Source organism: Herpailurus yagouaroundi, unplaced genomic scaffold (assembly GCF_014898765.1).
Source record: "Herpailurus yagouaroundi ecotype Mexico unplaced genomic scaffold, PumYag 159, whole genome shotgun sequence".
NCBI classification, from domain to species: domain Eukaryota; kingdom Metazoa; phylum Chordata; class Mammalia; order Carnivora; family Felidae; genus Herpailurus; species Herpailurus yagouaroundi.
The window spans coordinates 16,752,939-16,780,630 of record NW_024412400.1 but is presented as its reverse complement, the minus strand read 5'-3'; the positions used below and the strand labels follow the sequence as shown (position 1 = coordinate 16,780,630).

The window sequence follows — 27,692 nt, the reverse complement described above, 5'->3', positions numbered from 1 at the left end:
ATGAAGGTAAAATAGAATCCTTTGCTGTATTTTTAATTGTTCTATAAGATAACTGAGGGTGTAAAGCAGTTAGATTTAACCATAAGCTGCCCACAAAATAACAAAGCATTTACTATTTTAGAAGACACTTACAGGCAATTTCTTTCCATTAAACATGACCTTGACCCCTTTGCATGAACCAGCCAAATCATAAGCTCTTCTGGTCATGAGGGCCACAATATCCTTGTCAAGTTTTTCCATCTTAAATTTAGACAGATCTGGTTGGAATGTTATGCATGTATAATCTTCACCATCAAAATGTTTAATTTTGGCTTCAGAAGTTTTCATCATGTTATTCATCCATGTCTTTAAAAGAAAAAATATTTAAATATTTAATACTTCTATATTTTATAATACATAAAGACTCAGCTCATGAAAACAATCATTTACCATAACTACATCCATTTTCCAGCTTCGCAATAAACAAATCCTGGAAACTGATAATATCAGAGATGAAAAAAAATTTAAACACTACTACAGTATTCCCCTTTCTCTATGTTCCAAGACCTGCACCATGGATAGTATCAAATCCTACATATACTGTGTTTTTTTCTATATGTACATATCTAAGATAAAGTTTGATTAATAAATTAGGCACAGTAAGAAATTAACAAAATGGAATAATTACAATATACTGTAATAAAAGTTATGTGAAAGTGGTCTTTTTCTCTCTCAAAATACCTTACTGTACTGTAGTCAACTTCCTTGTGATGAAAAATGCCTACATGAAGAGATGAAGTGAGGTGAATGATGTAGGCACTGTGACCTAGTATTAGGCTACTAACTAACCTTCCAAATATGTCAGAAGGAGGATCATCTGCTTCTGGACCACGGTTTATTGCGGATTAACTAAAACCATGGAAAGTGAAACCACTAAATAAGGGGGGGTAGGGGGAACGCTACTATATTATAATAGCCTCATGCTGAAAATAAGCAAAATGAACTGCACAACTTTATACGCTGTTAATAACTTTCAAATTCTTCAACGTGACTATTTAGAATTTTACAAAAATAAGTATGATGCTTTTCCTGACAAAATTATTTTAGCTATGTAAAATTTCAAACTTTTTCAAAAGCCTACCAGAATAAAAATAAGACAGAATTCTGAAATAGGAATTTGATGAACTGATGAGGAATTTTTCAAATATGCTAAGTGGATGCATTTCAATTAATCTGTAAGGTTAAGGACATTTTCAGTAATGCTCAATTAGATTAAAGGAAAAGTCTATTAAATAAAGCACTTTGCTTTCAATGAACAGGAAAAAGGTTTATGTAAAATTCTAGGCATTCTTAAGTCTTTTCACTCTATTGATGTGCTTAATGCTTAAAAAAAAAGTTGTACAGGCATCATCAATGCAATTTACCTAAGGTTCTATTATCTTATTAGCAAAGCAACAAAATACAATTTTAAAAAAATTAGACACATTTCTATCATACCTGCTTAAAACTATGCTTGTATTCTTTGCAAGCAGTCTCTACTGTAAACTTTGTACTGAAAATATTACAAAGTTTTGCACCATAACCATTGCGACCACCTGTAAGAACAATTAAATGTGAAAGGTTTAACGAAAGGGATTTTAGGGAACTTGGTTAACTTATCTACCATAGAGCAGATCTGTTGCAAAATAGTTCCACTTACTGCACTACCTTAATAATCATGAATTGAATATTTCAGAGTATATTCGGATTTTTTCATTTAAAGAAAAATACAATTAAGATTTAGCACATATGATAATATAAATAATATGCACTTTGCAGATTCATTACCTTCCTCACAAAAAAATTAAACTTGCTATCTCCTATAATCAAGTAAGTGTATATGAGTACAAAACCTGAGCTTTCTATCAAAGTTACTTCTCTATTACAAAAATTTAATCTACGTCACTTCCTAAAGCCTTGGTTTTGAAAATAAATAAATAAAAACCATCAACCCACCTGAGCAATGGAAATAAGTAGGGAAACATTTGGTTTTGATCAAAGCACTTTTAACTCTATTTACAAAGCCTAGATTTCCAATCTCGACCGTCCTAAAACAGTTTAGAAGTAATTTAACTGATATCAAACAAAAGACATGGTGCTTATGTAACAAGAAATTCACATACACAGGAATTATACATCTGACTTTCATTAGTATTCTAATTCAAAACTCAAACTGTCAGCCAGGTTAGAGTTCCAGGAGTTCTAGCATGAGCCAATGTACTATCAATTAAGCTTTTAAAATGTCTCTGTCAGACATAATACTTACACATGATAGTTTTTTATAGACATTAATTCTGAAAATAATTTTTTCACAATAAAACTACATAGGTTTCCTTTTCTGTAATATTTAATATAGGAATAGTTAAATTTTATGTTGAAAGCATAAAAAATTCAATAAAAATTCTGATCAGCCATTTAGACTTTACCTGTTACTTTTTTCTCATCATCATCATAGTTACTGGATGTTAAAAGCTGTCCAAAAATTAATGCAGGAACATAAACTTTCTCTACTTTGTGTTCTACTACTGGAATGCCTTTCCCATTATTCCAAATGCTTATAATGTTAGATTCACTGTAAATAAACAAGCAGAGTTTAGAGCTTAAAATGGTTTAAAGATATGTTAATTTCCATAAAAAATAAAGTAATCCAGAACAAACCTGAATAACTGTAAGCTAAACTAAAGCCATTACTAATTAGAAGACACTCATCTTTCAAGAAAATACTTGCTGAGGATATACATTTCTATCCTAGTCATAACTCAAATTAGGGCCACTAAGATCTGCAGGTAATATTGAAAATTTCTCAGGAAAAGAAACTTCTTAACCTCCCAGAAAACAGTTAAAGCAGTAAAGCTTTTACAAGAAATCAGCTAGCTACAGGGGCGCCCGGGTAGCTCAGTCAGGCGTCTGACTCTGGATTTCTGCTCAGGTCATGATCTCACAGTTCAGGAGTTCAAGCCCTGTGTCAGGCTGCTTGGGATTCTTTCTCTCTCCCTCTCTCTGCCCCTCCCCCACCCACCACCCCATACACTTAAAAAGTCAGCCACAGATCCGTTTCTTTTCAAATACATTAGCCATGATCTCTTCCTGCTTCATTCTACCAGGATACCACCTGTGAATCACAAGCTCTGCAGAACCAGCTGCCATTGCCATTTTCATTTCCTGCCTGTTGCTGCAGTACATATGGAAGAGGACAAACAGCCTGAAATGTATTCCATTCTCAGACTAAATATTACAGGGTTGCTTTGCATTGTAGCAATCATTGTTATAAACTAATTTTAATGGTTTTAAAAAATGTAGATGTTACCTATTTTAGGTTTTTTGGGGTTTCCTATCACAAAACCATCCATTTAAGCCCCGAATGGTATACAATAGAGGCTCCTTATAGCTAACATCGACTTGATGTAGGCAATAGTCCTGATGGAAAATTTTGCCTACTCTATCATTTTGAGTAGTACATACTATGATGCTTTAACCCATTTAAGAGCCAAATTTGCAAGGAAACACAGCATCATAACCAACACTGAGAACTGGCTCTAAAAGTTACCATTTGCCAATCTAATTCATAATTATTCTTAGATATACTAAGAATTTAATGTGAATTTCACTCACATATACATACCTTAATCTCTGAAGAATTCTTAGAAGTAGTTATTAAGACTAAAAAATTGCTATAAAAGCCAAAATTAAAATCATATATCCAGAGGGAAATCAGTTAATTAAATCAAGAAACAAACAAACTAAAAAATAACTTTTAGCAGCACATCGTCTTCTTTGCCTAAATCAGCAACCAACTTTTCTTTCCCTCGTTCTCCAACACAGGTTCTATTCTCCAAATGTCCTAGGCTCAAATTTTGATAGCATTTTTTATTCAGATCTCCTGATCATTCTCTAGAGTCCTTAGTCATCAAGACTTATTAGTATGTCCTTAGATTCATTTCATATGAGTATTCAGTCCTTTCTTCATTCCAAATACTAATACACGAAGCTAGCCTAGTTATCACCGTAAATACTGTATACAAAGCTGAAAAGTCCTCTACTACATGTTTACAGCCATATCCTTAATTATAGTCAAATTTAATTGCCACTGTTCTGCAACACATATCCTATTTTTCCTTCAGGTCAGTTTTAATACTTGTCCATGTTCATTCTCAATTCTTCCATTTCTTTGTTTACTGGTCTTTCCTTTGCCTTTTTAGTCTCTTTGGCCAAAATTTACCCTAGCTTTGAGAAGTCAGTTTATGACTTCAGTTCTCCATGAAGCCTTTTACCCAGCCCAAATTATATACCAAAATTTGCTTATATACCAAAATTAGAAAAAAAAAAAAATCTAAATTATTTATTGGGGACCTCAGGAGATTAGATTATCTCACTTGTAGGTAAACACCCTCTACAGAATACACAGCTGAATGTTTAAGTATGTAGCAGTTTCAAATTGCCTATTGTACCTTCACTTGTGCCTCCTATCTCCAGAGGTAATAATGGGCCCTAGAAACACAGGCCAGAAACTACACTACTTTTCTGACTTCCAAATACTTCTTAGCTTAAGCTTAAAACCTGTAATTATTAAGTACCTATTTTCTATAAGAAACTTCATGGAGCTTAAAGTTAATAGAGAAGAATCCTAAAGGAAATAAAGAAAGGCAATGAAAGTTACAGACCTTAAATATCTCAGAATGACACAAAAGACAATACAGTCATGAGTAAACCTTTAAAATGTTTTTCATCCAATTTAGTATATCATATATGGTACTATAATTAAGATAAGCATTTTGTAAATTCATTATCACAGTTAAAAAGTAAATAAATAAGGCTTCACATCTACATTCAGTAAGCCTAAGTATGAAATTTGAACTTTCTATCGGTCACCCCTCGCTACTGAAAAATCCCAATCTACATCACTTCCCAGATCTGGCATTTATTTCTGTAAGCTCTAAACAATGCTTCAGAGTTCTATAATATAATCTTTGTTCCATTAATAATCTTCACGGAAATATTAGGAAAAAGAATACTATGTTTGAATGAGCTACAAATAAAGTTTCAAAATAATTAAAACCAGAAAGAAACCTGGAAGACAATCTAAATATCTAATATTCATCAACTGGAAAAAGGTTAAATTATGATATATCAACATGATAATTAGTAACAGTTACAAAGATTTAAGTAGATCTATATAAGTTAATAACCAAGGCTGTCCACAATATGTCAAATAAAAATGGAAAAAGCATACAATCCCAATTTTTAAAAAATAAAAATATATCTGTTGATGTATTTCAATAGGAGTGTGTACTATTTTATAAAGCTATGGATTTAAGAGATTTAACCCTACATAAACAAGGACACTTAAACTAGAGGGAGAGTTAGAATTCTGGTTAATATGCTTTCCACATTTGTTTTTAATCAGATAGCTGCCAACAAATAAGTTGTTTCAATACTAACCATCATATTCCATTACTTAATGAGTTTTAAGTTCTTCTGTAAACAGTTGCTCCAAATTCTAGCAAAGCTGCCCAAATTCTGCATGGCACCCCCTGCTAATATATTCTTATGCCTTTTACAACCATAGCTGTTATTTAAACTTTACCTCCACATTAGAGTACTATTGAAAAAGAATAAGAGCTAAGCTATCCACACTTAACCTATTAACTATCAAAATTTAACCTCTCCTTTACAAAGAGTTCATGTACACATGTGCACAAAGAAAATTTTAAATCTGCTATACAAAAATGTTAAAAAGAATGAAACTCAGAGGATATCAAAAATGAACAGCAGAGAACACTGGGTCAATGAAATAAATAGCAGAAGAGCAGTTTCCCATTTCAATTCTGCTTCTAATAATTTCTTTAAGGGCACCTGGGTATCACAGGCAGTTGAGCATCCGACTTCAGCTCAGGTCATGATCTCCTGGCTCATGAGTTCGAGCCCCGTGTCAGGCTCTGTGCCTACAGCCCAGAGCCTGAAGCCTGCTTCAGATTATGTGTTTCCCTCTCTCTCTGCTCCTCCCCCTCCCCAGCTCGCACTCTGTCTCTCTTTCAAATATTAAAAAAAAAATTTTTTTTTCAAAAATGTTTTCAAAAGTTAAAAAAAAAAACGAAAAGGGAAAAAGATCACTAAAGGCACTAGTTACATAGAATTACTTTGTCCAGAATCTATAATAAATTTAAAGGTAAAGCACTCCACCAAGAGCCACTATTCAGTCTACAGTGTTGTTTTATAGCTCACTTCTTCATCACTTTGTTATGACGGGATTCTATGTAAGCTGTTTTAAGTCCATGTTGTTGGATTAATGTGGCCAAAACAATTAAGATAAAAGAACCAAACAGCTGTAATCATGTTCATCAAGAATGTATTTAAGAAAGAGCCCCTTCTTCCTTAGTTTTCAGTCAAAATCTTTCCACTCTGAACTTTAAAAAGTTTAATGTTATCTAACATTCAACATCTATTACTCCTCACTAGCTAGCTCTCCTAAAGCACATTAAATGATACTGTTTTTAACTGATAATTTCCTAAATATAGAAAAAAAGTAATCTTGAAGCTAAAATTTCATTGAAACTATTTTAAACTCTGCATAAATTACAATTTATAAGGGTCCTATGCACTTTACCACGTAAATCCTCAAGAATGTATTTGTTACAGAAAGGATCCAAAGGGGGTAAAAATGGAAAGAAAAAGAAAAATCTAGAACTTTAACAGCACAGTTATGCGGTAATATTTTCATATAAGATACTGTTTTATATACATATATACATGAATCATAACCATACCATCTAAAATTAGATTAGTGACAGTAAGACTAAACCTGAATTATTAAATGTTCACATTAGAGAAAAACCGTAACATCATTCGAAATTACTAATAAGATTATAAATGATATAAGTAATGCAATATTTTACAAAAGCATGCTGGCAAAAACAGGATAAATGTAACAGTAATATTTCTATCTTAAAACTGTATTATTTTCACTCCCTTTCAATTCTCCAAAACAAATCACCATAGTGAGATCTAATTAGCTGAACACCTGGTATATATTCTATAATACCAGCAGTTCCTAATTTACAAATGATGTTATAAATAATGGAAAAGTCCAAATACTGGTCATAAAAAATAAATTTTACCCATAATATAATTGGAAGAGTACTAGCAATAGCCCTTAGCCTTGACTCCTAAAGCAAAGACAAAAAAGGAAACATCAAGCGACCACTGTATCACCTGAAACAATAGCCCCAGCACCAAAGAGAGAGAAAAATGGTTTCCAAGTGTTCCCATAAGGAAGTGCTTTGGAATAAAACATCATGAATGAGAGAGAAAACTATAAAAGTATACTATATTATGGCTAAAAGAGGCAAAAATAACAATGTCTCATGCAACAGGGAAACTTTAGGAGTACTAATTGTATACAGTATTTGAAGAGTATTCAAAAGCTGGGGGCTATCAGAATAAAACAACTTAGCATAAAAAATTAAACTTGAAATATACTTACGGATCAATAGAAACTTTAATACAGGTCATATTCTTATCCCTCTGTTTATTGTCAGCTGCATTAACTACAAATTAAATATTGTGATGAGTAATAAATACATGACACGACTTCATGTGCATCCCAACTTAATATAAATATTTACAGATAGTAATAGTTAATGAAAATTATTACTAATTTCTAATATAAAACTTTATTTTCCAAATAATATTCTTAAATTTGTATCACACTAAATTACTATTGTGTTATCTACTAAAAACAAGGGGTAGGGGAAGGGTAGATTTTGTGATATATAAAAATAATTAAAAACAAACATCTGCAGGCTATAACCCCCTAATCCAGGTGAGGCCCAAAAGAAAAAAATTTGAATTTAATTATACTGTATCTTTCTCTTGATATCCTTCAATAAACTAGTGGTTTTATAGACAGGTTGAGATAAAATAAATTATTTTTAAATTAAAAAGGCAACGTCTTCAGCATCCTTAGAAATCAAAACTAAATCTTATGTACTATAATAATATATTTTCATATATTAACCACTGCTGTGGTTAGACACATGGCTACACAAATTTGAACGCAAGCTAGCTGTCAAATTCAACTTCAGTCACAGAACGACTATGTTCCTGGTAAATACTATGTAACATAAAAGTAAAAGTGAGTGGATAGCTGGGAAGCAAGAGTGAAAGGTATAAAATGCAAGTAATCAGGTTTACTCCCCTATTCTTTCCCCAAAGGAGGAAAGCTGGAGGAAGCTCAGAGAGACCCACATAACCCAGCTGTCGAGGAAATCTCAAGTGGCTGATGAGGTAGCAGAGCCCAGAGGCTCTAGAAAGTCCTTGACTAAAAATATTTCCAATGTGCAAGCATTCCCTAGTAATCAAATGAGCATCCACATTTCATTGATTTAATTAATCCTATGATTTGGAAAAAAAACAGAGATCATTCAGAACAATGATTGCTTCTGCCCAACAGAAATGACTGATCTGTTGGTAAAAACCACAATTTTACATGTCTCACTGCAAACTCACTAAATCTTCAAGGATCAGGTCCTGTAATCTATATTTTTAACATGCCGCCCTAGGTAAAAGGGATGCACACACAACCTGCAATGACTACACATACAAGATACAAACCAACTTTGGATTACTGATCAAATACAACAAATTCATTTTATAAATAAATTCAAAGATATGTGCACAAATATGAAAATATTACAGCAAGTGACAAATTTTCTGAAGAACATTATATTCAGCACATAAGCCCAAGATATGCCTTTAAAATTTATACTAAGTCTAGCTTTATTTACATATTGATGTATATATATATATATATACATCAATGGAATGCATTAAATCTTAAGCAAGTACTCACCCAAAATTTCATCAAAGATCTTGTATAAACCTGGCACAAAGGTAACCTCTCTGCAATTCATTCCTACATCTTCATCATATACCCACATTAGCTGCATTACGAGAAAAATTCAAAAGGAATTATTGGGTAAAAAAGCATTTAACATCAATTTTACATAGTATAAACCCACATCTGTCATTTCCTCTGTTAATACTTAGACTTTCAAAGTAAAAACACATACACTACTTCAGTTCCAATCATCTTCACTACATTCATATCCAATTTCAAAAGTTTCAAAATGGATAAATTATTCACTTTGTATTGAGTCTGTATTCTTACACATAAAGTCAGTTTATTAATATAAGGCACCAAGAATTGTTAGAAACAATATTTAAGTAAAATAGGGAAAAAAACACAAAAATATATACATATTTTACTTCATGTTTTAGATTTTTCTATAAAGAGCACAGATTAAAATAATATGAATACAGCATGACTTTAGAGTCAGAGACTTAGCTTTGAATCCCAGCTCTTATTGGCTGAGAGATCTGAGCAAGTTATTTACATTTATTTAAACTTCAGTTTCCTTGTCTATAAAAAGGAGGTAACAGTACCTACATCCCAAAATTGTTAGAATCAGATAATATGTGCAAAAGCCAAGTTCATAGTAAGCATCAAAGGGTCATTAGTGTATATATATATATAAACTCTACAATTTGAAGCAAACCACAGCATAAACTTAAGAATTTTTAAAAGGTTCACACGCTACCATTTTACTCTATACTCCTGACCTCTAATAGTTTTTATCCTAGTTTTTTATCTTCAGCAGGAAATGAAGACATTTCTACCTACCTTAAATCTCTCTCCCTACTTTACATATGACCACAAAGACATGAAATTATGTACTAAGCATATAATCACAAAAATTTTATTAAGTAGAACAGATATACATCTCCTAATCTCAAAATTTAACAAATAATTACCTGTGTCAACGGCTCCACTGACCCAATATACGTATCAGGACGAAGGAGAATATGTTCAAGTTGTGTCTTTTTCTGATACACTCTCTCAACAGACAACTTCTTTGAAGAATCATTTTTGTTTGCAGTTTCTGACTCTTCTTTTTTTGCAGCATTGTTCTGATCAAAAAGAGTCTAAAATTAACCAAAAAATCAAATTTAAATAACCTACCAAGGGGTAAACTAAAATGTATATGGACACAAGACATAGGCTTTCTTTTTAATTATCATAGTATCTCTCAGGCTCACTGATTTTTAAGTCTTTAAGAGAACACAGGTCTATTTACTGACAGTCCAGTTCTTCTAGTACAGTGTAAAACTGCAGTTTTGACTCAGCCCAAAAAGTAGGTAAAGTCATATGCCTACACCTATATAATCCACAAATACAAATATTTCCCACTTCTGCAAGTTTTCAAGATAATTCTTACAGTCCTCAAAAACATTCGAAGGAACAGGAGTTCTGGTCAGGTTATAGGTTCACCATGACTAAATCTGGCTAGCTGCAGGAGTCCCCAAGTCTTCCACATACCAACGCCTTGCCATTAAGCTACTGAAAATTATAGTAAAGAGTAGGCAAAAGTAACCTACACAGAATAGTAACCTATGTAGTTAATTAATATGCACTGATATTGCTGAAAATACTAAGCATGGTTTATGAAATCTCAAATTTCACACTTTTTAGAGGTCATGCCAATAATTCCTTATATATCAGTGCTAGGTACCTCATTACTGAGGCATCCCATGATTCTAGTTTCTATGCCAATTCCAAAGAGACAGAGGTTGGTGATTTTAATCCTAACCATTCCTACAGTAGATAAGGATCCCTAATCCAATTCCCCAGGTCTAGAGATTTCCCTGTCTTCTTAATAGCAGCAGAGAACACATGCTTCTTCTAGAATTCCCTAATGTTGACAAATAAGACATCTCACTAAAAGAAAGGTGTTATACTGACATATTTTTTTACAACCAAAAAATAATTCACATATAAGACACAATGAAAATTGAGATATCTACACAGGTCTTTGAATTTAGTAGAAATGAAGCGGTCAGAAGACAAACAACAAAAGAGGTTTTGTTTTGTTTTGTTTTTATGCATTTGAACAAGTCACTTCAATTCAGGTCCTACATATAGGACCTGAATACATACCATCCATACATACCATTATCTTTAAAGTTAATATTTGAAAAAAGGTCATTACATAGTCTTGAAATTTATGTTTAAAAATCAAATGCAGAACCTCTGAGCAGTCTAAGCCAGGACAAGAACTGTAACATACAAACTCCATGGAAATTCAAACATTAATTAAAATCTTCCAGTGCCATAAATTTAACATAAAATTAAAGATAATAATATTTCAAAATAAAGTATTATAAATAACTCATTTTCTATATTTTAAACTATATTCTTATACATTCTTTCATTTATACATTACACTGCTCAATTAAAAACAGCTTTGGATAAAAGAAAATAATTGTTTCATAAAGTCTTCACATTCTATTTCTATCAAGAGTCAGATGATGAACTGGCCAGAAGTATGAATTCTATTTTAAAAATACCAGACAGTCTCCAAATTTCTAATCCTGGCTTCTCATGAGATAGCTCATTAATTTATAGAAACAAATCTAAAGGTAAAAACATAATTGATTTTTTATAATGGGTCCTCAGAATAGTAAGGACTAAGATCACACTCTTTTAGAAAGTGTTTAAAGGCAATAAATGCTATGGAATAAAAGTGAGCATTAACTTAGAACTATTTGCAATCATTGGCATAAAGGTTAGGAACTTATAATAACCATGCAAGTAAAGGCTTTCTGATCCCAGGCTACTACTCCAAATCCCACAACAAAGAAAACATCTTTGATTTGACTAAACCAAAGACAGGTCTACCTAATTTGGGCTTCCACATTTAGCCCTGAGCAGTTACACTGAACTAAAAGGGCGCGCGCACACACAAGTATGTAAAACAAGGGTAAAGCCCTTCAGCACTCCTTTAAGAATTAACAACTTTTCCCATATCCCTTCTTCCTCCCAAATGGATTACGAAAGAATAAGGAATGTTTGCTTGCACCTAACAGATCCCTATCAAGTTCAAAAGTTGTCATTCTTGATAGGATAATGTCTCAAAAATGAGAGAACAAGTGAAACATAGTTGGCTTTGTTAAATTACTACCTGTAATTTTCTCTAAGAATAATATATAAATGTTAGAAAATAAGTTGACAAGTGCCTGTGTGGCTCAGTCAGCTAAGTGTCCAACTCCTGATTTTGGCTCAGGTCACGATCTCACAGTTTGTGGCTTCAAGCCCCACATCAGGCTCTGCGCTGACAGTGTGAAGCCTGCTTGCTTGGGATTCTTTCTTTCTCCCTCCCTCCCTCTCTCTCTCTCTGCCCCACTCCCACTCACATGCTCATACACACACACACCACACACACACCCCCCTTTCTCTCTCTCTCTGCCCCACCCCCACTCACACGCTCATACACACACACACACACACACACACACACACACACACACACACACCCTCCCTCTCTCTCTCTCTCTCTCTCTCTCTGCCCCTCCCCTGCTCACGCTCTGTCTGCCTCTCTCTCAAAAATAAACATTAAAAAAAAATTTTAAGTATTGAAAGGCCTTAAAGAACACATTATTTATAGAATGTAATAAAACAAATGTTTTGAGATCTGTCGACAATTCAATATTAACTCTCAATTTCTAAAACTTGCATTTAAAACTTTAAACCTGGGGCGCCTGGGTGGCGCAGTCGGTTAAGCGTCCGACTTCAGCCAGGTCACGATCTCGCGGTCCGGGAGTTCGAGCCCCGCGTCAGGCTCTGGGCTGATGGCTCGGAGCCTGGAGCCTGTTTCCGATTCTGTGTCTCCCTCTCTCTCTGCCCCTCCCCCGTTCATGCTCTGTTGCTCTCTGTCCCAAAAATAAATAAAAAACGTTGGGAAAAAAAAAAAAAAACTTTAAACCTAAGTATTTCATTGAGTCAATATTTTTAGTTAACTTTACCAAAAATTATTTGTTTTGACTATATAAACTCTATTGCTTTAACTTTTATGTGAAAGTGTTAGTAATCAAGTATTTTTAAATGGGTAGCTTATTAAAACTACACTGTTTAGTGAACAAAATTACAAGAGTATATAAAAAATATGAGCCCATTATCAGAAAAAAAATTACTCATTATACACGCATAGGAAAAAATATAAAATACACTGAACAGAATATCATTCAAAATCATCCGTGAAAAGTAGAAATAAGTTATTTTCTTTTTTTAATGTTTTATGTTTATTTATTTTTGACAGCAAGAGAGACAGAGCATGAGTGGGGAGGGGCAGAAAGAGAGGGAAACACAGCATCCGAAACAGGCTCCAGGCTCTGAGCCGTCAGCACAGAGCCCAATGTGGGCCTTGAACTCACTGACCAAGAGATCATGACCTGAGCCAAAGTCAGATGCTCAACCGACTTGAGCCACCCAGGTGCCCCTTTCATTTTTTTTTCTGATACACATTTTCTAGTTTTCTACAATGAACATGGATAGAAGTATTTTTAAAGTTTATTAACCCATGTATGTGAAAATGTAAATAAGCTAGAATAAAACTGAAGGTTTCTCTTTTCCAGCGACACTGTTAATACCTACTTATTACTTCCACACTCCCCACTTTCTCACTAGAATCTAAGCAAAAAGTAAAACCAAAATAAATAAGATTGGCAGGCTTGGCATAGAAAATAGAAATTAACACCGTGGTCAGATTTGTCTTTTACTTTCCCATTCTCAACAAATGGCTGGCTCACTAACAGCAAACAGAAAGAGAAGGTTCTCTCCTGAGAGGTCTATAAGTTTTTCTGACAGAAACCTGGAATAATGTCCTGTTTATTAGCAGAAAGTTGTCCTCTAAATAATGTCCAGGTCACTAAAAATCAAAATCTGGGGGTGACGGGACAGACAGCAACTGCTCGCCGCCCCCCCCCCCACCACAATGGGATGATCCCATCCCTAGAACAGGTATAAGTACAAACATCTTGGGCCTGAGAACTAAGTAAAATGAGAAAAATCTATTGATCATCTTCCCTCCAGCTGTTATTACCACTATCTCTAGCTAAGAGAGAAAGAAAAGAAAAGGAAAGAAAGAAATCACCAAGTAGTTCTTCAGTTTTAACACTATTACTGATAATATTCAGAAAAGAGATCACGAAACTAGCTTAAACAGAAACAGACCAGCAAACCCATATCTACACATTTATAAAAACACTCAATCCCACAAATGATAAAGAAGACTGATATATATTTGACACTTGTAGGCTAAAAGAATTATGCTCGTTTCATTTGGGGAGGAGAGGTGTTAAACTTCCCATATTAATGTCAGTATGTTTGTGTTTTCATTCACAACTTATGTGGTTTACCTGTAAATCTACAAGTTTTCCCAGTGAATCTCTTGTGTGATTAGCACTATTTGAGAAGCTGAAAAATCCTTATTGAATTGCAATAATCCCCTCATCCTCCTGTTTAACTGAGACAGGTAAATGTTAGCAAAGAGGTTTGATTTTTAAATTTTTGTTGTGGTTGCTGTTGTATTCATCTTTTGCTTTTCAAGTCCTTGTTTCGCTATCTTCTTAATTTGCTTTAAGTTTTTGAATTATGCTCATTTGAAACACTGAAAAGAAGGGGGTCTTTTGATTCAAAAATGATGATTTAAACTTTTCTTATTCTTATATGTTCATAGTAGTAAAATACCTTGTACTATCGTGATTGCACTAAGTACTCCACATTAAATAAAAATTCACAATATGCCTGTAAAAATAATCAATTACCAAAAACATTCTAAATAAATTTTAAGGTTTGATAGGAGTGAAAACTTACAATTTAAGTTTATTTGTAATTTATTTTACTGTCTAAATTTGTTTATGTGGACAAAATACCGAGCTATTTATAGTAATAAATCCAGCATCTAGTTACAATGGAATATAAGAAATCAGAGCAACATTTTGATTTCCACATAAAACTAAAGTCAATGAAAATGTAAAATAACCCCATCTGAAAATATCCTTCACATATCTAAAAACGTTTTAATTCTCTTTGTGGTTTACACATGATGCCATAAACGACTTTTTCTGAAGTTCAAAAGCTGGCTGCCAAATTAATGCATTGTTGGGGATTTTTAAATTATAACAAAAATATCAAAATAATTCATGTAATTGATATTAAAATATTATTGTATAGCACTTTTGCAATATTGCTAACTCCTAGTGAAAGAATATAGATATAACATTTATCCAAGATTCAACCTTTATCAAGAATACTTCTCAACCACCAGAAGAGAAAGAAAAACATTCCAATAAAACAAATTTTTTATTTCAGAAGGAGTATGTACCAAGATCATTCTGTTTAAGAAAAAAAAAAAAAAAGACTGTTCCATGCACAGTTCCAGAGCTGTCACGTGAGATATAGCAATTTGGGGCAATCACCCACAGTTCCTGTTTTTCTGTGAGAGAATGAATTGCTGCCAAGGAGGGGAGAGGAGATGGTTTGCCAGTTGGTGCTAAAAAGGAACTGAGCCAGTCATTCACATAATCGGCACAAAAAATCTCACCATCACCAAGCCAACAAGAGTGGTGCTAGCAAAACCTTGGCAACAAGCCTTTTCTCCTAGACAAGCCTGTCTTCTATAAATGACCCCCTTAGACTTCACATTACCCTTTTGTTACATCTCCTCCCCTTCCTTTCTCCCTCAAGCCTGCCACGCTTTGATGTTCCTTTCACTCATATTTCACCTATGTAATAGAGAGGGCCATGCTACAACAAAAACCAACACTTTGTCTTCCATCTATGCTCCTCAAGAGATGCCCTCCCAAACCAGGGACAGGGAAAGAGATGGAAGGTGAGGGATACTTAAGATCATAAGGAATGTTTAAATGTCCACTGTGAAAATAAAAAATACACTTTCTCTAAAAGGCATCCAAATTGGAAAGGAAGAAGTAAAACTGTCACTATCTGCAGACGATATATTATATATAGAAAAATCTAAGGACTCCACCAAAAAACTATTAAAATTAACAAATTCAGGAAAGATGAAGGATACAAAATATATATAACTCTCTTGTGTTTCTGTACAATGACAAACTATCAGAAAGAGGAATTAACAATCCCATTTACAACTGAATCAAAAAGAATACTTCGGAATAAATTTAACCAGAAAGGTGAAAGACCCATTCGCTGAAAACTAAGACATTGATAGAGAAACTGAAGACACAAAAAAATGGAAAGATATTCTATGCTCATAGAATTAATATTCTTAAAAAGTCCATACTACACAAAGCAGTCTACAGATTCAATGCAATCCCTATCAAAATTCCAACAGCATTTTTCAGAGAAACAGAACAAACAATCCTAAAATGTGTATGGAACCACATAAGGCTCTGGATAGCCAAAGCAATCTTGAGTAAGAAGAAAAGACGTAGAGGCATCCCACTCACCACAGTTTCAAACTATGTTAAAAGCCATAATAATCAAAACAACATGGTATTGACATAAAAACAGACACAAAGATCAATGAACAGAACAGAGAGCCCAGAAATACACCCACACATACATGGTCAATTAATTTACAATAAAAGAGCGAATAATATACAAGGAAGAAAGGATTGTCTCTTCAATAAATAAATGGTGCTGGGAAAACTGGACAGCCACATGCATGAATGAATGGGAGCCCTATCTTATACCATACACAAAAATGAACTCAAAATGAATTAAAGACGTCAATGTAAGCTCCTTGATGTGGGTCTTGACAATGATTTTTTTTAATGGACACCAAAAGCAGAGGCAACAAAACAAAAAATAAGTAAGACTACATCACACTAAAAAGCTTCTGCAAAGGGGCACCTGAGTGGCTCATTCCGTTAAGTGTCCAACTTTTGGTTTCAGCTCAGGTCATGATCTCACAGTTTGCGAGTTCAAGAGAGCATGCAGCCTGCTTCAGATTCACACTCTCTCTCTCTTTCTGCCCTCTCTCAAAATACAGAAATAAACTTTAAAAAAAAAGCTTCTGCACAGCAAAGGAAACCATAAAAAATAAAAAGGCAACCTACCAAACATGAAAAAATACTCGCAAATGATAAATCTGATTAGGGGTTAATATCCAAAATATATAAAGAACTCATACAACTCAATAGCAAGAAAAAATCCAAAAAAAAAAAAATGGGCAGATTTCCTGAATAAACATTTTTCCAAAAAAGACATAGATGGCCAATACACACATGAAAAAAACATGCAACATCACTAATTATCAGGGAAATGCAAATCAAAACCACAATAAATAAATAAATAAATAAATAAATAAATAAATACCACAATAAGATACCACCTCACACCTATCAGGAGGGCTATTATCAAAAAGACAAGAAATAAGGAGTGTTAGCAAGGATGTGGAGAAAAGGGAACCTTAGTGCACTGTTGGCAGGAATGTAAATCGGTGCAGCCACCATGGAAAACAGCAGGAGGTTTCCCAAAAAAAATTACAAATAGGGGGCACCTGGGTGGCTCAGTTGGTTGACTTCAGCTCAGGTCATGATCTCATAGTTCGTGAGTTCAAGCCCTCTGTCAGGCTTTGCACTAGCAGTGGGGAGCCTGCTTTGGATTCTGTCTCCCTCTCTCTGTGCCCCTCCCCCACCTTGTGCTCTCTCCCAAAAACAGATAAACATGAAAAATAATAATTATTTTTAAATAATATTTAATAAAATATTAAATAAAAATATTATTTTAAAATATTATTATTTTTAAAAATTAGAAATAAAATTACCATTGGATCCAGCAATTCCACTTCTGGGCATTTATCTGAAGAAAACAAAAATACTAACTTGGAAAGATATATGAACCCCCATTTTCACTGCAGCATTATTTACAATAGCCAAGACACACGAGCCACCTAAGCGTCCATTAATAAATGGATAAAGAAAATGTGGTACATATGCACATACATACATACGTGCGCACACACACACACAGAGGAATATCATCCATCCATAAAAAAAGAAGGAACTTTTGCCATTTGTGGCATGAATGAACCCTGAAGGCATTACGCTAAATGAAATAAATCAAAGAAAGAAAGACAAATACTGTATGATCTTACTTATATTTGGAATCTAAAAACAAAGCAAAACAAAAACCCTGAATATGGAGGGTGAAGGGAGCAACATGGCAGAAGGTGACCTATAGGTACAAACTTCCAGTTATAAAATAAGGAAGTCCTGGGAATGTAATGTAAAACAATATGACTACAGTTAATCATACTGCACTGTGTATTTAAAAGTTGCTAAGAGATTTGATCTTAAAAATCCCAATCAAAAGAAAAAAATTGTAACTGTGTGGTGATGAATGCTGACTTATTGTTATTTCACAATATTAAAAAAAAAAAGAATACTTTCTCTGAGACAAAAGACATGAAAATTCTTTTCAATAGACTTGAAGAAAAAAAAGACGCATGCATGTGTACACATCTGAGAGATTATGTGGCAGCATTATGTGAATATATGGATAATCTCAATCAGTCCTCAAAGAGCTCCACAAAGTAGACACCCTTATCATAATTCTCCTTCTATAGATGAGGAAATGGAAGTCTGAAGAAGTGTTTTCCCAAAGCTAATAAACTAGTACTTGAAGAAGCTGAATTATGAAACTATGTGATCTGATTTCACAGCCCATTCTCTTAAAAAGCATTGTTACACAAGATACATATACCCTAAAAAGGAAACATATTCCCTAGCTTTCTGTGTGAAAGTAAACGAAAGGTTAGTAGAAAGAGATACAAGTATACCCCAGAAGACTTTTTAATCCTGTTACATCAGGATTTAAAAGATGAGGCTTTTTGGTTTTTAATGTTTTTAAAGTGGGAGGTTGTATTAAATCATGGTTACAAAGATAAACCTGGTTTCAATCCCACTTCTGCCTTAGTCAGGTGATTAATAGTTTGTTACCTAATTCTCTAACCAGTCCCACCCCCATTTCTTTCTCTGCAAATGAAAATAATAAACTCATCATACCTTTTCTCTAACGGGGGCCCTATTTTTAAAAACTATAAAAGAGGCTTAGTTTTTAAAAGCTGTACTTAGTAAAATACAACCACTGGCACTGAAATAATTAACAGATCTAAAACTACAGGTAAACACTCACTTCCATTCAGAAAAGTTAGCACCAATTACAACATTTTCTAAGTGCTGCTTTATGTTACTCGACAATGTATCTAACATCGCTACCTGACCACTTGTCTTACTAATGATAGACTTTTGAGGAAGTTATATGTCAGTTACCCAATTTGTCAAGAATAACTGAGGTTAGGGGCACCTGGATGGCTCAGTCTGTTCAGAGTCCCACTTCAGCTCAGGTCATGATCTCGCAGTTTGTGAGTTTGAGCCCCTCATCGGGCTCTGTGCTGACAGCTCAGAGCCTGAAGCCTGCTTTGCATTGTGTCTCCTCCTCTCTCTGCCCCTTCCCTGCTCATGCTGTGTCTCTCTGTCTCTCAATAATAAATGTTAAAGGGGCGCCTGGGTGGCGCAGTCGGTTAAGCGTCCGACTTCAGCCAGGTCACGATCTCGTGGTCCGTGAGTTCGAGCCCCGCATCGGGCTCTGGGCTGATGGCTCAGAGCCTGGAGCCTGTTTCCGATTCTGTGTCTCCCTCTCTCTCTGCCCCTCCCCCGTTCATGCTCTGTCTCTCTCTGTCGCAAAAATAAATAAACGTTGAAAAAATAATAAATGTTAAAAAAAATTTTTTTAATAAAAAAATAACTGAGGTTGGATTATGAATTCAGCTTTTTGCTAAACACTATAAAGGATACAAATAAGTACAACACATGCTCTCTGATTTTAGGGAGTTTATAATTTAATTGTTAAAGGCAAAATTATGCGTGAAAGTTATATAAAAATACTTTTTTTTTTTTCACCCATAAGAGTAACAGGAAAGGATGAGTGTAAACTGGAGGATAAGAGTTTGGTGAGACTCTGAGCTAGCCTTGAAGAGTAATTAAGATTTAGACTGGTCAAGAGCCTTCTTTTCGGAGGGGGATGAGTAATGCCATGTGTTGCTGGTATTAACTTCTATTGGGATGCTTGCCAGCATGTAGTATTAACATTGTCATTGCATGAAAGTTCACATTTTTTATAGGTATCTCTCATGACATATATTTTTAAATGTTTGTTTATTACTTTGAGAGACAGAGAGAGTGAGAGCAGAGAGAGAGAGAGAGAGAGAGAGAGAGAGAGAGAGAGAATCCCAAGCAAGCTCCACACTGTCAGTGCAGAGCCCAACATGGGGACTGAACTCATGAACTTTGAGATCGGGACATGAGCCGAAATCAAGAGATGGACACTCAACCGACTGAGCCACCAGGTGCCCCTAAAGCAAGGTTCTTAATACAAATCTTTAAATAATATTTGAATATACAATCATGTTTTCTGAATTAGAAATATTCACAGTAAACAAAAAAAGTATTCCTTGTCTCTCACTGAATTTTACTTTTCTAAAAATTTTAAATACTTATTTATGTTTGAAAGATAAGAGCACGAGAGGGGGCAGGCAAAAAGAGAGGGAGACAGAATCCAAAACAGGCTCCAGGCTCTGAACTGCCAGCAGAGCCGGACGTGGGGCTCCACTCACCCCACTCACGATCTGTGAGATCGTGACCTGAGCCGAAGTCGGATGCAATGCTTAACTGACTGAGCCACCCAGGCACCCCTCATTGAATTTTACTTTTTAAAACACTATGTTAGTTGTGGTTTTATATATTTTTTAAAGAAACTTACGTTTTAGAGACAAATACTGAAATATTTACAGATGAAGTGACATAATTCCAGGATTTGCTCTACTTCAAAATAATGAAAAGGGGCAAACTGGGTAACCTTGAGTTGGTAATCGTTGAAACTTGGTAAATAGAAGAAGGCTTCTTATATTATTCTGGGCACCACTTTTTTATATGCTAATATTTTAATCATAATATCTTTTAATCTACCAAATTAGAGTACTGCTAGGAAAAAAAAGATCAATATTCATATGGTAATTAACTATATTCTAATGTTTCCACAAAAGTTTTTACAACCACTTACAAATGATAAATAACAAAATGAAATTGACTAGAGGGTCTACTCATCAAAGCTTTACAAACTAAAGGTTAATTCAAGAAACTTTGCTTAGTTCAGGAAGCCTTCAGAGCTGTTGTCAGTGTTAACTCAAAATAGTTCTACTATATTTTTCACTTTTTTTAATTTCAAAAAATTAGCTTAAAATGCTATAAATCAAGCACAAACCAAATACAGTATCATAAGGAGAAGTTAATGTCAGTCTTAAACCACCCTGCTTTGTGGTTTCAGGTACTGAAATGTAAACTTTCAGGGGGGGCTTGGGTGGGTCAGTGGGTTGAGCTTCTGACTCTTGATTTTGGCTCAGGTCATGAACTCATGGTTTGTGAAATCGAGCCCCAAATCGGGCTCCGTGCTGACAGTGCAGAACAGAACCTGCTTGGGATTCTCCCCACCCCCCCCCGTTCCCCCCCCACCTCCCACCCCTCTCTGCCCCTTCCCTGCTCTCACTCTCTGTCTCTCAAAATAATAAACAAACATTTAAAAATATATGTCATGAGAGATACCTATAAAAAATCTAAACTTTCATGCAACGACAATGTTAATACTACATGCGGGCAAGCATCCCAATAGAAGTTAATACCAGCAACACATGGCATTACCCATCCCCCTCCCAGAAGAACGCTATCAGGGACTAATTCCATTTTTATTTCTTCCTGTTACCCACAAGCAGGTGGCAACATAACACCAGTTTCAATACAGCAGGCAAAGTTACCCCTCTTCAGAAATAGACGACCACTGAAACAAATCCCTGAATTCCTTCAAAGGAATAATTTCCTTTCACCCGGGTTCAAAAGCATTTCATGTAAAAGCAACTTCATTATTCTGAGTGTACATTTCTTGAACTTCACCACCAACAACAAAAACGGTTTATTAAGCCCAGAACTGGCTACCTATGTTTATCTCATTTAATTCTCAATGCAACCTTATTTTATAGATGAGAAAACAGACATAGAAAGGATAGGTCCCTTTTGGAGTAGGTGTTGGAGAAAGGATCTGAATCTACAGCAACTTGACATCAAAATCCATCCTCATAACCACCTCACTATGTTGCCTCCCATAAAATTAGTCTATGATCAATGATGTTGATTACGGACATAAACATGGTCATACAACCTGACAAATTTAAAGCAAGCATCAAATCTTAAAGTGGACTTCCGGAGTGATTAGCGTTTCCATAAACTTCTAATCCAACAAGAGGATACAATCTATAAGTAAAAGATTAAGTGACTTTTACTGTATTCGTTTTGTATGAAAAAAAAACCTTTAATAAATCAAAATTATCAAATGAATTTTCTGATACTGAATGAGACCCTCTAAGTTTCATGAAATTTTTTATGTAAGTTTCCTATTGAGCTTGACAGAAAAAGCAGTCATTTAGTTATCTACAAAGTTAAATACCAGTAAATTAAATATCGCTATCAAATGTCAAATGCCAACCAATTCCATCTTGGAGCAAAATGTTTACCATTACAGAATCAGAAGTCCTCAGGAACACAAATCAGGCCTGGACACTTCCAAATAGTGAATGAGAACCATCTGGCTAACTCAATGTTCAGAAGTTGCTTGATTTTAGTAACAGGGGTAAGGGTCATCCATTTGTAAAAATCAGTGTTTTGCATTTATGCATTCTCCCCTCCGAGAATGGACCGCATGGGCCAATAATTTATAACCTCACATGTTATCTATTCTGGCTCTGATCTGTTCACCATGCTACATTATTGAAGCAGCATACAAAATTCGGAAAACTCAACAATAAAAGCCTGGCAAGTCACTTTGCAAAGCACCCTAGCACCCAAACGTTAGTGTTTTTCTGCTACCAGTAACATACTTTTTTTTTTTTTTTTACAAGGAATACTTTTCAACACAGAACTGCTACTCAACTCCCCTCAACCTGGCCCAAGTGAAGAGAAAATGAAGCAGTGGTAATAAAAATGCCAATATGAAAGTGTCCTTGGGTGTTTTGAAAAAGGGAAAATCCATCGAAAGTCCCTGTAAAATGTAACGCTTTTTAAATGTTTCTCCTGGAAACCAAGTCAGTTGGCTGAGCTGCGCTTTTTTTGTGTAGGAAATGACCCTGCTCTGAACTCTATGCTGAGCAAGTGAAATGCTGGTGAATTATCGATCTGCCGTGGGAATCGGATCTCTCTGGGTCTTCCCTCCTCTACTACTTCCCAGCAGGAACGGAGCGCCGAAATCCTTTAATTCCGGGGCTAAGCACTTCGGTCACCTCTCCAGCACCCTCCATTCGGCCCCCACCCCGCTTCACCTGCGATGCTGACGCAGGTGAACGCTTCTTTTAATAATCCCACCCGGACAGATGGACGACCTACAGCATATTAGCTGCTGCGGAAACAGCCATTCCGAATGCGCTTTCAACCGAACGAGACTCTGAACTCAAGTGTAAATTGCCTTAGACGAATCCCCCACCAAACCCATTCTTCTCTGAGAGGTCAGAGAATCAGAAATGGTTGCATTTGCATTTCCAGGACGGACGGACGGACACACACACACACACACACACACACACACCCCTTTCTCCGGGATTTTCTGAAACCACATTTAATAAAAGTGCTGACCCACAGAGACACACAGGCATTACTGCCATACCCATCATCTCATGCCTGACTGACCTGGAAGAGTCTTGAGAAAGAGGAAAACAGATGAAGCGAGGGCTTCCTATCGGATTCATGGTCTGTCCCCCTAAGTTTAAGCGCACGTAAGCCCCAGCAGCGGAGCCTCCATAGAGGTAAAGAAAGAAAAGGGGCGGGGAGCGGGGGGGTTCTGCCGGCAGAAGCCCCGACGGGGCGCCCGTCCGGGGCGCCGGATTTCCCTCTCTTTTCCCTTCCTCCCCACCCCCGGTCCGCCCGGCGGAATTCCTCCCCCGCCGCGGGCCGGGAACAATGCCGCGGCCAGGACCCCCGCCCTCCGTCGCCCGCCACTCACCACCCAGGTCAGTGCCCCGTTGCCGCCGGCTCCCGCGCCGCCGCCGCCGCCCGCCTTGGCCATGGCGGGTGCCTCCGCTCACAGGCCCCGAGGCCGCGGCCGCCGCTCCCGCTTCCCTGCGGGCCGCCGGCCCCCGCTGCTCCGCACCGACCGCTCCGCTCGTCGTGTTCCTAGCGGCGCCGCCCCCCGCGCCCCATCGTCGAGACCCGGGGCGGACGCCCGGCCGAGCCCGCCGAGGAGGCCGCGCCGCCCGGCGCCCTCAAACTCGAGGCGCGGCGGCCGCGTCGCCCGGGCCTAGGGCCGCCGCTGAGGAAGAGGTGGAGGAGGAGGAAGCAGGAGGCCGGCGGCGACAGAGCCGCGGCGCTTCCTCCTCGCCCGCCCGCCCGCGGGCGCCGCAGCAAGCCGGGCCGAGGCCGGGAGGTGCGCGCGGCGAGCGCAGCCGGGGAGCCCGGGGCGTCCAGACGTGGCGGGGACGCAAAGGCGCCTTGTCCTTCCTCACACTCCGCGAAGGCCGGCCGCTGGGGTTGCGGGAGTCGCCGCCGCTGGTGCCGCTGCCTCAAAGGCCGCCTTCGTCGGCCGCGCTGCACCCCGACTTCCTCACATCCACACACCGAGAGGGACAATAAACAGAGCCACCACCGTCGCGGTCGCCTCCCTCTTGTCCGGCATAACACCGCACACACACATTCGCACACCAGGGAGGGCGGGAGGGAGCGGCGGCCGCCCCGCTGTCAGTCAGAGCCTCGGCGCCCAATCGGGGCCTTCTCGCCGCAACCCCTCGGCCAATCCCAAAATTCCAAGCCCCCGGAGGGGCGGGACCCGAGGGGGAAACGTCATTGCGGGTAGCAACCGAAGGGAAGACTTGGGGTTTTTGTTTGTGTGTGTGTCTGTGGGTTTTCCATTTGAGGGGTGAGCGGGGGCTGCTGTCAAGGGTCGTTTGAGGGCGGCAAAGGGAAAGGGTCGAATTGGCCTCGGGTCGATTGTACTCCTCCGAGTGCGCTGTTTACTCTAAGATCGGCTGGCGAAGCCGAGGCATTTCTTTGCCTGGGGCCGCTGTGGGGGGAGGAGGGAGAGAAGCGGGGGGGGGGGGGGGGCAGGAAGAAGCCGAGGGCAGTCCCAAAGGGAAAGTATTTTTAAAGAGCGGTTGTAAACCGCAGGCAAGACGTTGTAGATCACTGGTGCAAGGAGGGCCCCGTGACCCCGGCCTCCCCAAGGCCCCGAGTGGACGCTGCTGTCGGAAGAATCCTCTGCTCAGACCTTCCCCTCCTCCATCTCTTTCCCTCCCGCTCCTGTCCTCCCCTCACCCTCAAAAGGGATCCGGTCAGTTTCAAGGAAACTGCATTTAAAGAACTTGAATGATAAGACGCACAGAGAACGTTCCAGGGGAGGAATGCAGCGTGGGTTGAGGGTTCTGTTTCTACTCTTTGTTGACCTTTCTCTCTCCGCTGAACAATGCGGATTTGCCACTGTCACTTTTCATTCTTATCTGTCCAACTACCTCTAAGAGGGCATGTTTAATTTTTTAAACTGCTTTCAGTGGAATTCTCAAACGCACACTAAGGAATAATTTCATTCCCATTAAAGCTTTCTAAGAAAGAAAATTACCCGTATAGCCGCACCAAAGTCTGGCAGAAGGAAGAAGGCACTACCTCACCCTGCTTTTCAATGTAATTCCATTCAACAAGTATTGATTGGATGCACACCCTACCAACCCGTGCCAGGCTCTGCGATGGGTTCGAAATAAAAAACAGGACCCCTGGTTTCAAATCATGTATAATCTGGCTTGTGAGATAGACTAAACGGGGGTTACCTATTACTAAAATGAGTTCTTGGGGGCATAAAGTGCCACCAAATAGCTGTGAAAAGAGAGCTTTTTAAAAAGATAAAAAGCCGTATTGCTGCTTTGTGGAGAAGGCGTTTTTTGTGAACTTCTCTTCCAACTGTGCATTTCCTCTCAAGGGAAAACAAAAATGTCTCCGGTCACATATTTTAACTGCCTGCTGAGTCCAGAGAGGTGGGGAGCTCTGGAACACGGAACTAATTTAAACAGTTTTTCTTAATTAGCTCTCTAGTGGCCATGTAATTCTGGCGTAGTTGGGACTTTGGTTTAGAACAGTGAAGCCTTTCTTTACCTTGAACTTGAGGTGCAAGCTTGTAAATCAGACCGACCAGGGCTAATCTGGGCTCTGAACCTGACCGGCTAAGTATCTGTGCCTTGTTATTTAACTTCCCTGAGCCTCTTTGTGCCTCGTTAAGATGAGGATTTTTGCTCTTGTGCTTAGTGTGACTTTACACTTCAAAGTACGTATAGGTTATAAGTCTTGAAAGGGGTAAATAATTTTAGAGGTTGTGAGGTTTTTTGGTAGAAAGATACGTGCATTAAGTAGAACCCAAGCTATAAAATATACAACTGTCTCCTTCTTTAAACTTCAGTTTTCAAAGCTCTTCAACCTCAGACTTTAAATGAACAAAACAATATATTCAAAAGTCAGATAGGTTACTTAATGGAAATTCGTGTTTATCTTTTCACTTGCCTCGTGCATGACTCTTAGCTAAGTATGAAGACTCTGTAGTAAATATAACTTGTCTTATTTTTATGAAACTGACTTACCTAAAAGAATCACAAATAAAAACGTAGTTGAATATACATGCAAATCAACAGCTTAAAACAGAAATTCATGAGGAATGGGAGAAAGTATCTAGATCAAAAATATCTCCCCGCTCCTGGGGCGCTTAAGTGGCTTAGTCGATTAAGCATCCAACTTCGACTGGGCTCAAGTCATGATCTCACAGGTTCAGGTTCGTGGGTTCTAGTTTGTGCTGACAGCTCAGACCCTGGAGCCTGCTTCAGATTCTGAGTCTCCCTCTGTCTGCCTCTCCGCTGCTGGCACTCTGTCTGTCTCTCAAAAATGAATAAACATTAAAAAAAAAAAAATCTCAGCTCTTGAAGAACTGTTGTTGTGTTGTTGTTGTTGTTGTTGTTTTAGCGTGTGTAACAGACTTAATATATCTTTATTATAAAATTGGTTGTACCCAACTTGAGCGTATCTTTCCCTTCTGGGCTTTTGTCAAATAATTTTCATTCATGTACTGAGTCATTATAGCAATAATTGCCACATTAAAAAGCTTCTATATCAGGTTTGTCGTGTTTGGAATACTACTTTACTCGTAGGTGCATGTTACATTTAAAGATTTAATTTCCACCCTACAGCAAACACCAGCCAAAATAAAAAATTGTACAAATCAAAATCAGTTCTGTAAACTGTAAAAATAAAGGCCTTTAACCAAACTTACTGAGTAGCTTCCATGGGAGCGTATCCTAACTACTTAAAAATTTTTATTTTTAGATTTTATGTTTCCTTATTATAAAAATCAAAGAAATCTACTTCTTAAATGTCTTCTGTGTGTTGGATACAAAGGACCTGGGAATACAAAAATGTGATGGGGGCGCCTGGGTGGCTCAGTCGGTTGAGTGTCCAGCTTCGGCTCAGGTCACGATCTCGCAGTTTGTGAGTTCGAGCCCCGTGTCGGGCTCTGTGCTGACAGCTTGGAGCCTGGAGCCTGCTTCGGATTCTGTGTCTCCCTCTCTCTCTGCTCCTCCCCCACTCGTGCTGTGTCTCTCTCTCTCTCTCTCTCAAAAATAAATAAAACATTTAAAACAAAATGTGATGAAGATGTGGTCTCTGCCTTGACTTCACACCTTGTGTCATATAGTTTTGAGCTAGTATTTTAAGTCAAAAGCTATTTCATATTTATT

General features: G+C 37.4%; 1 protein-coding gene across 2 annotated transcripts in view; it reads right to left on the bottom strand.

Moving 5' to 3' along the window:
- The window catches only part of TOP2B (DNA topoisomerase II beta), a 64,725-nt gene extending 40,676 nt beyond the window's left edge, over positions 1-24,049 (bottom strand). The window contains exons 1-7 of one of the 2 annotated variants that reach the window (XM_040480040.1): positions 23,936-24,049; positions 9,829-9,984; positions 8,867-8,957; positions 7,499-7,562; positions 2,445-2,590; positions 1,477-1,574; positions 133-345 (exon numbers count right to left, since the gene is read on the bottom strand). In XM_040480040.1, the coding sequence (XP_040335974.1) occupies positions 133-345; positions 1,477-1,574; positions 2,445-2,590; positions 7,499-7,562; positions 8,867-8,957; positions 9,829-9,984; positions 23,936-23,998 (831 nt within the window). In that variant the 5' untranslated portion in view covers positions 23,999-24,049. Of the gene's footprint in view, positions 1-132; positions 346-1,476; positions 1,575-2,444; positions 2,591-7,498; positions 7,563-8,866; positions 8,958-9,828; positions 10,000-23,935 lie in introns of both variants that reach the window. The other variant, XM_040480039.1, reaches the window with a different exon arrangement.
- Between the last annotated feature and the right edge of the window lie 3,643 nt (positions 24,050-27,692).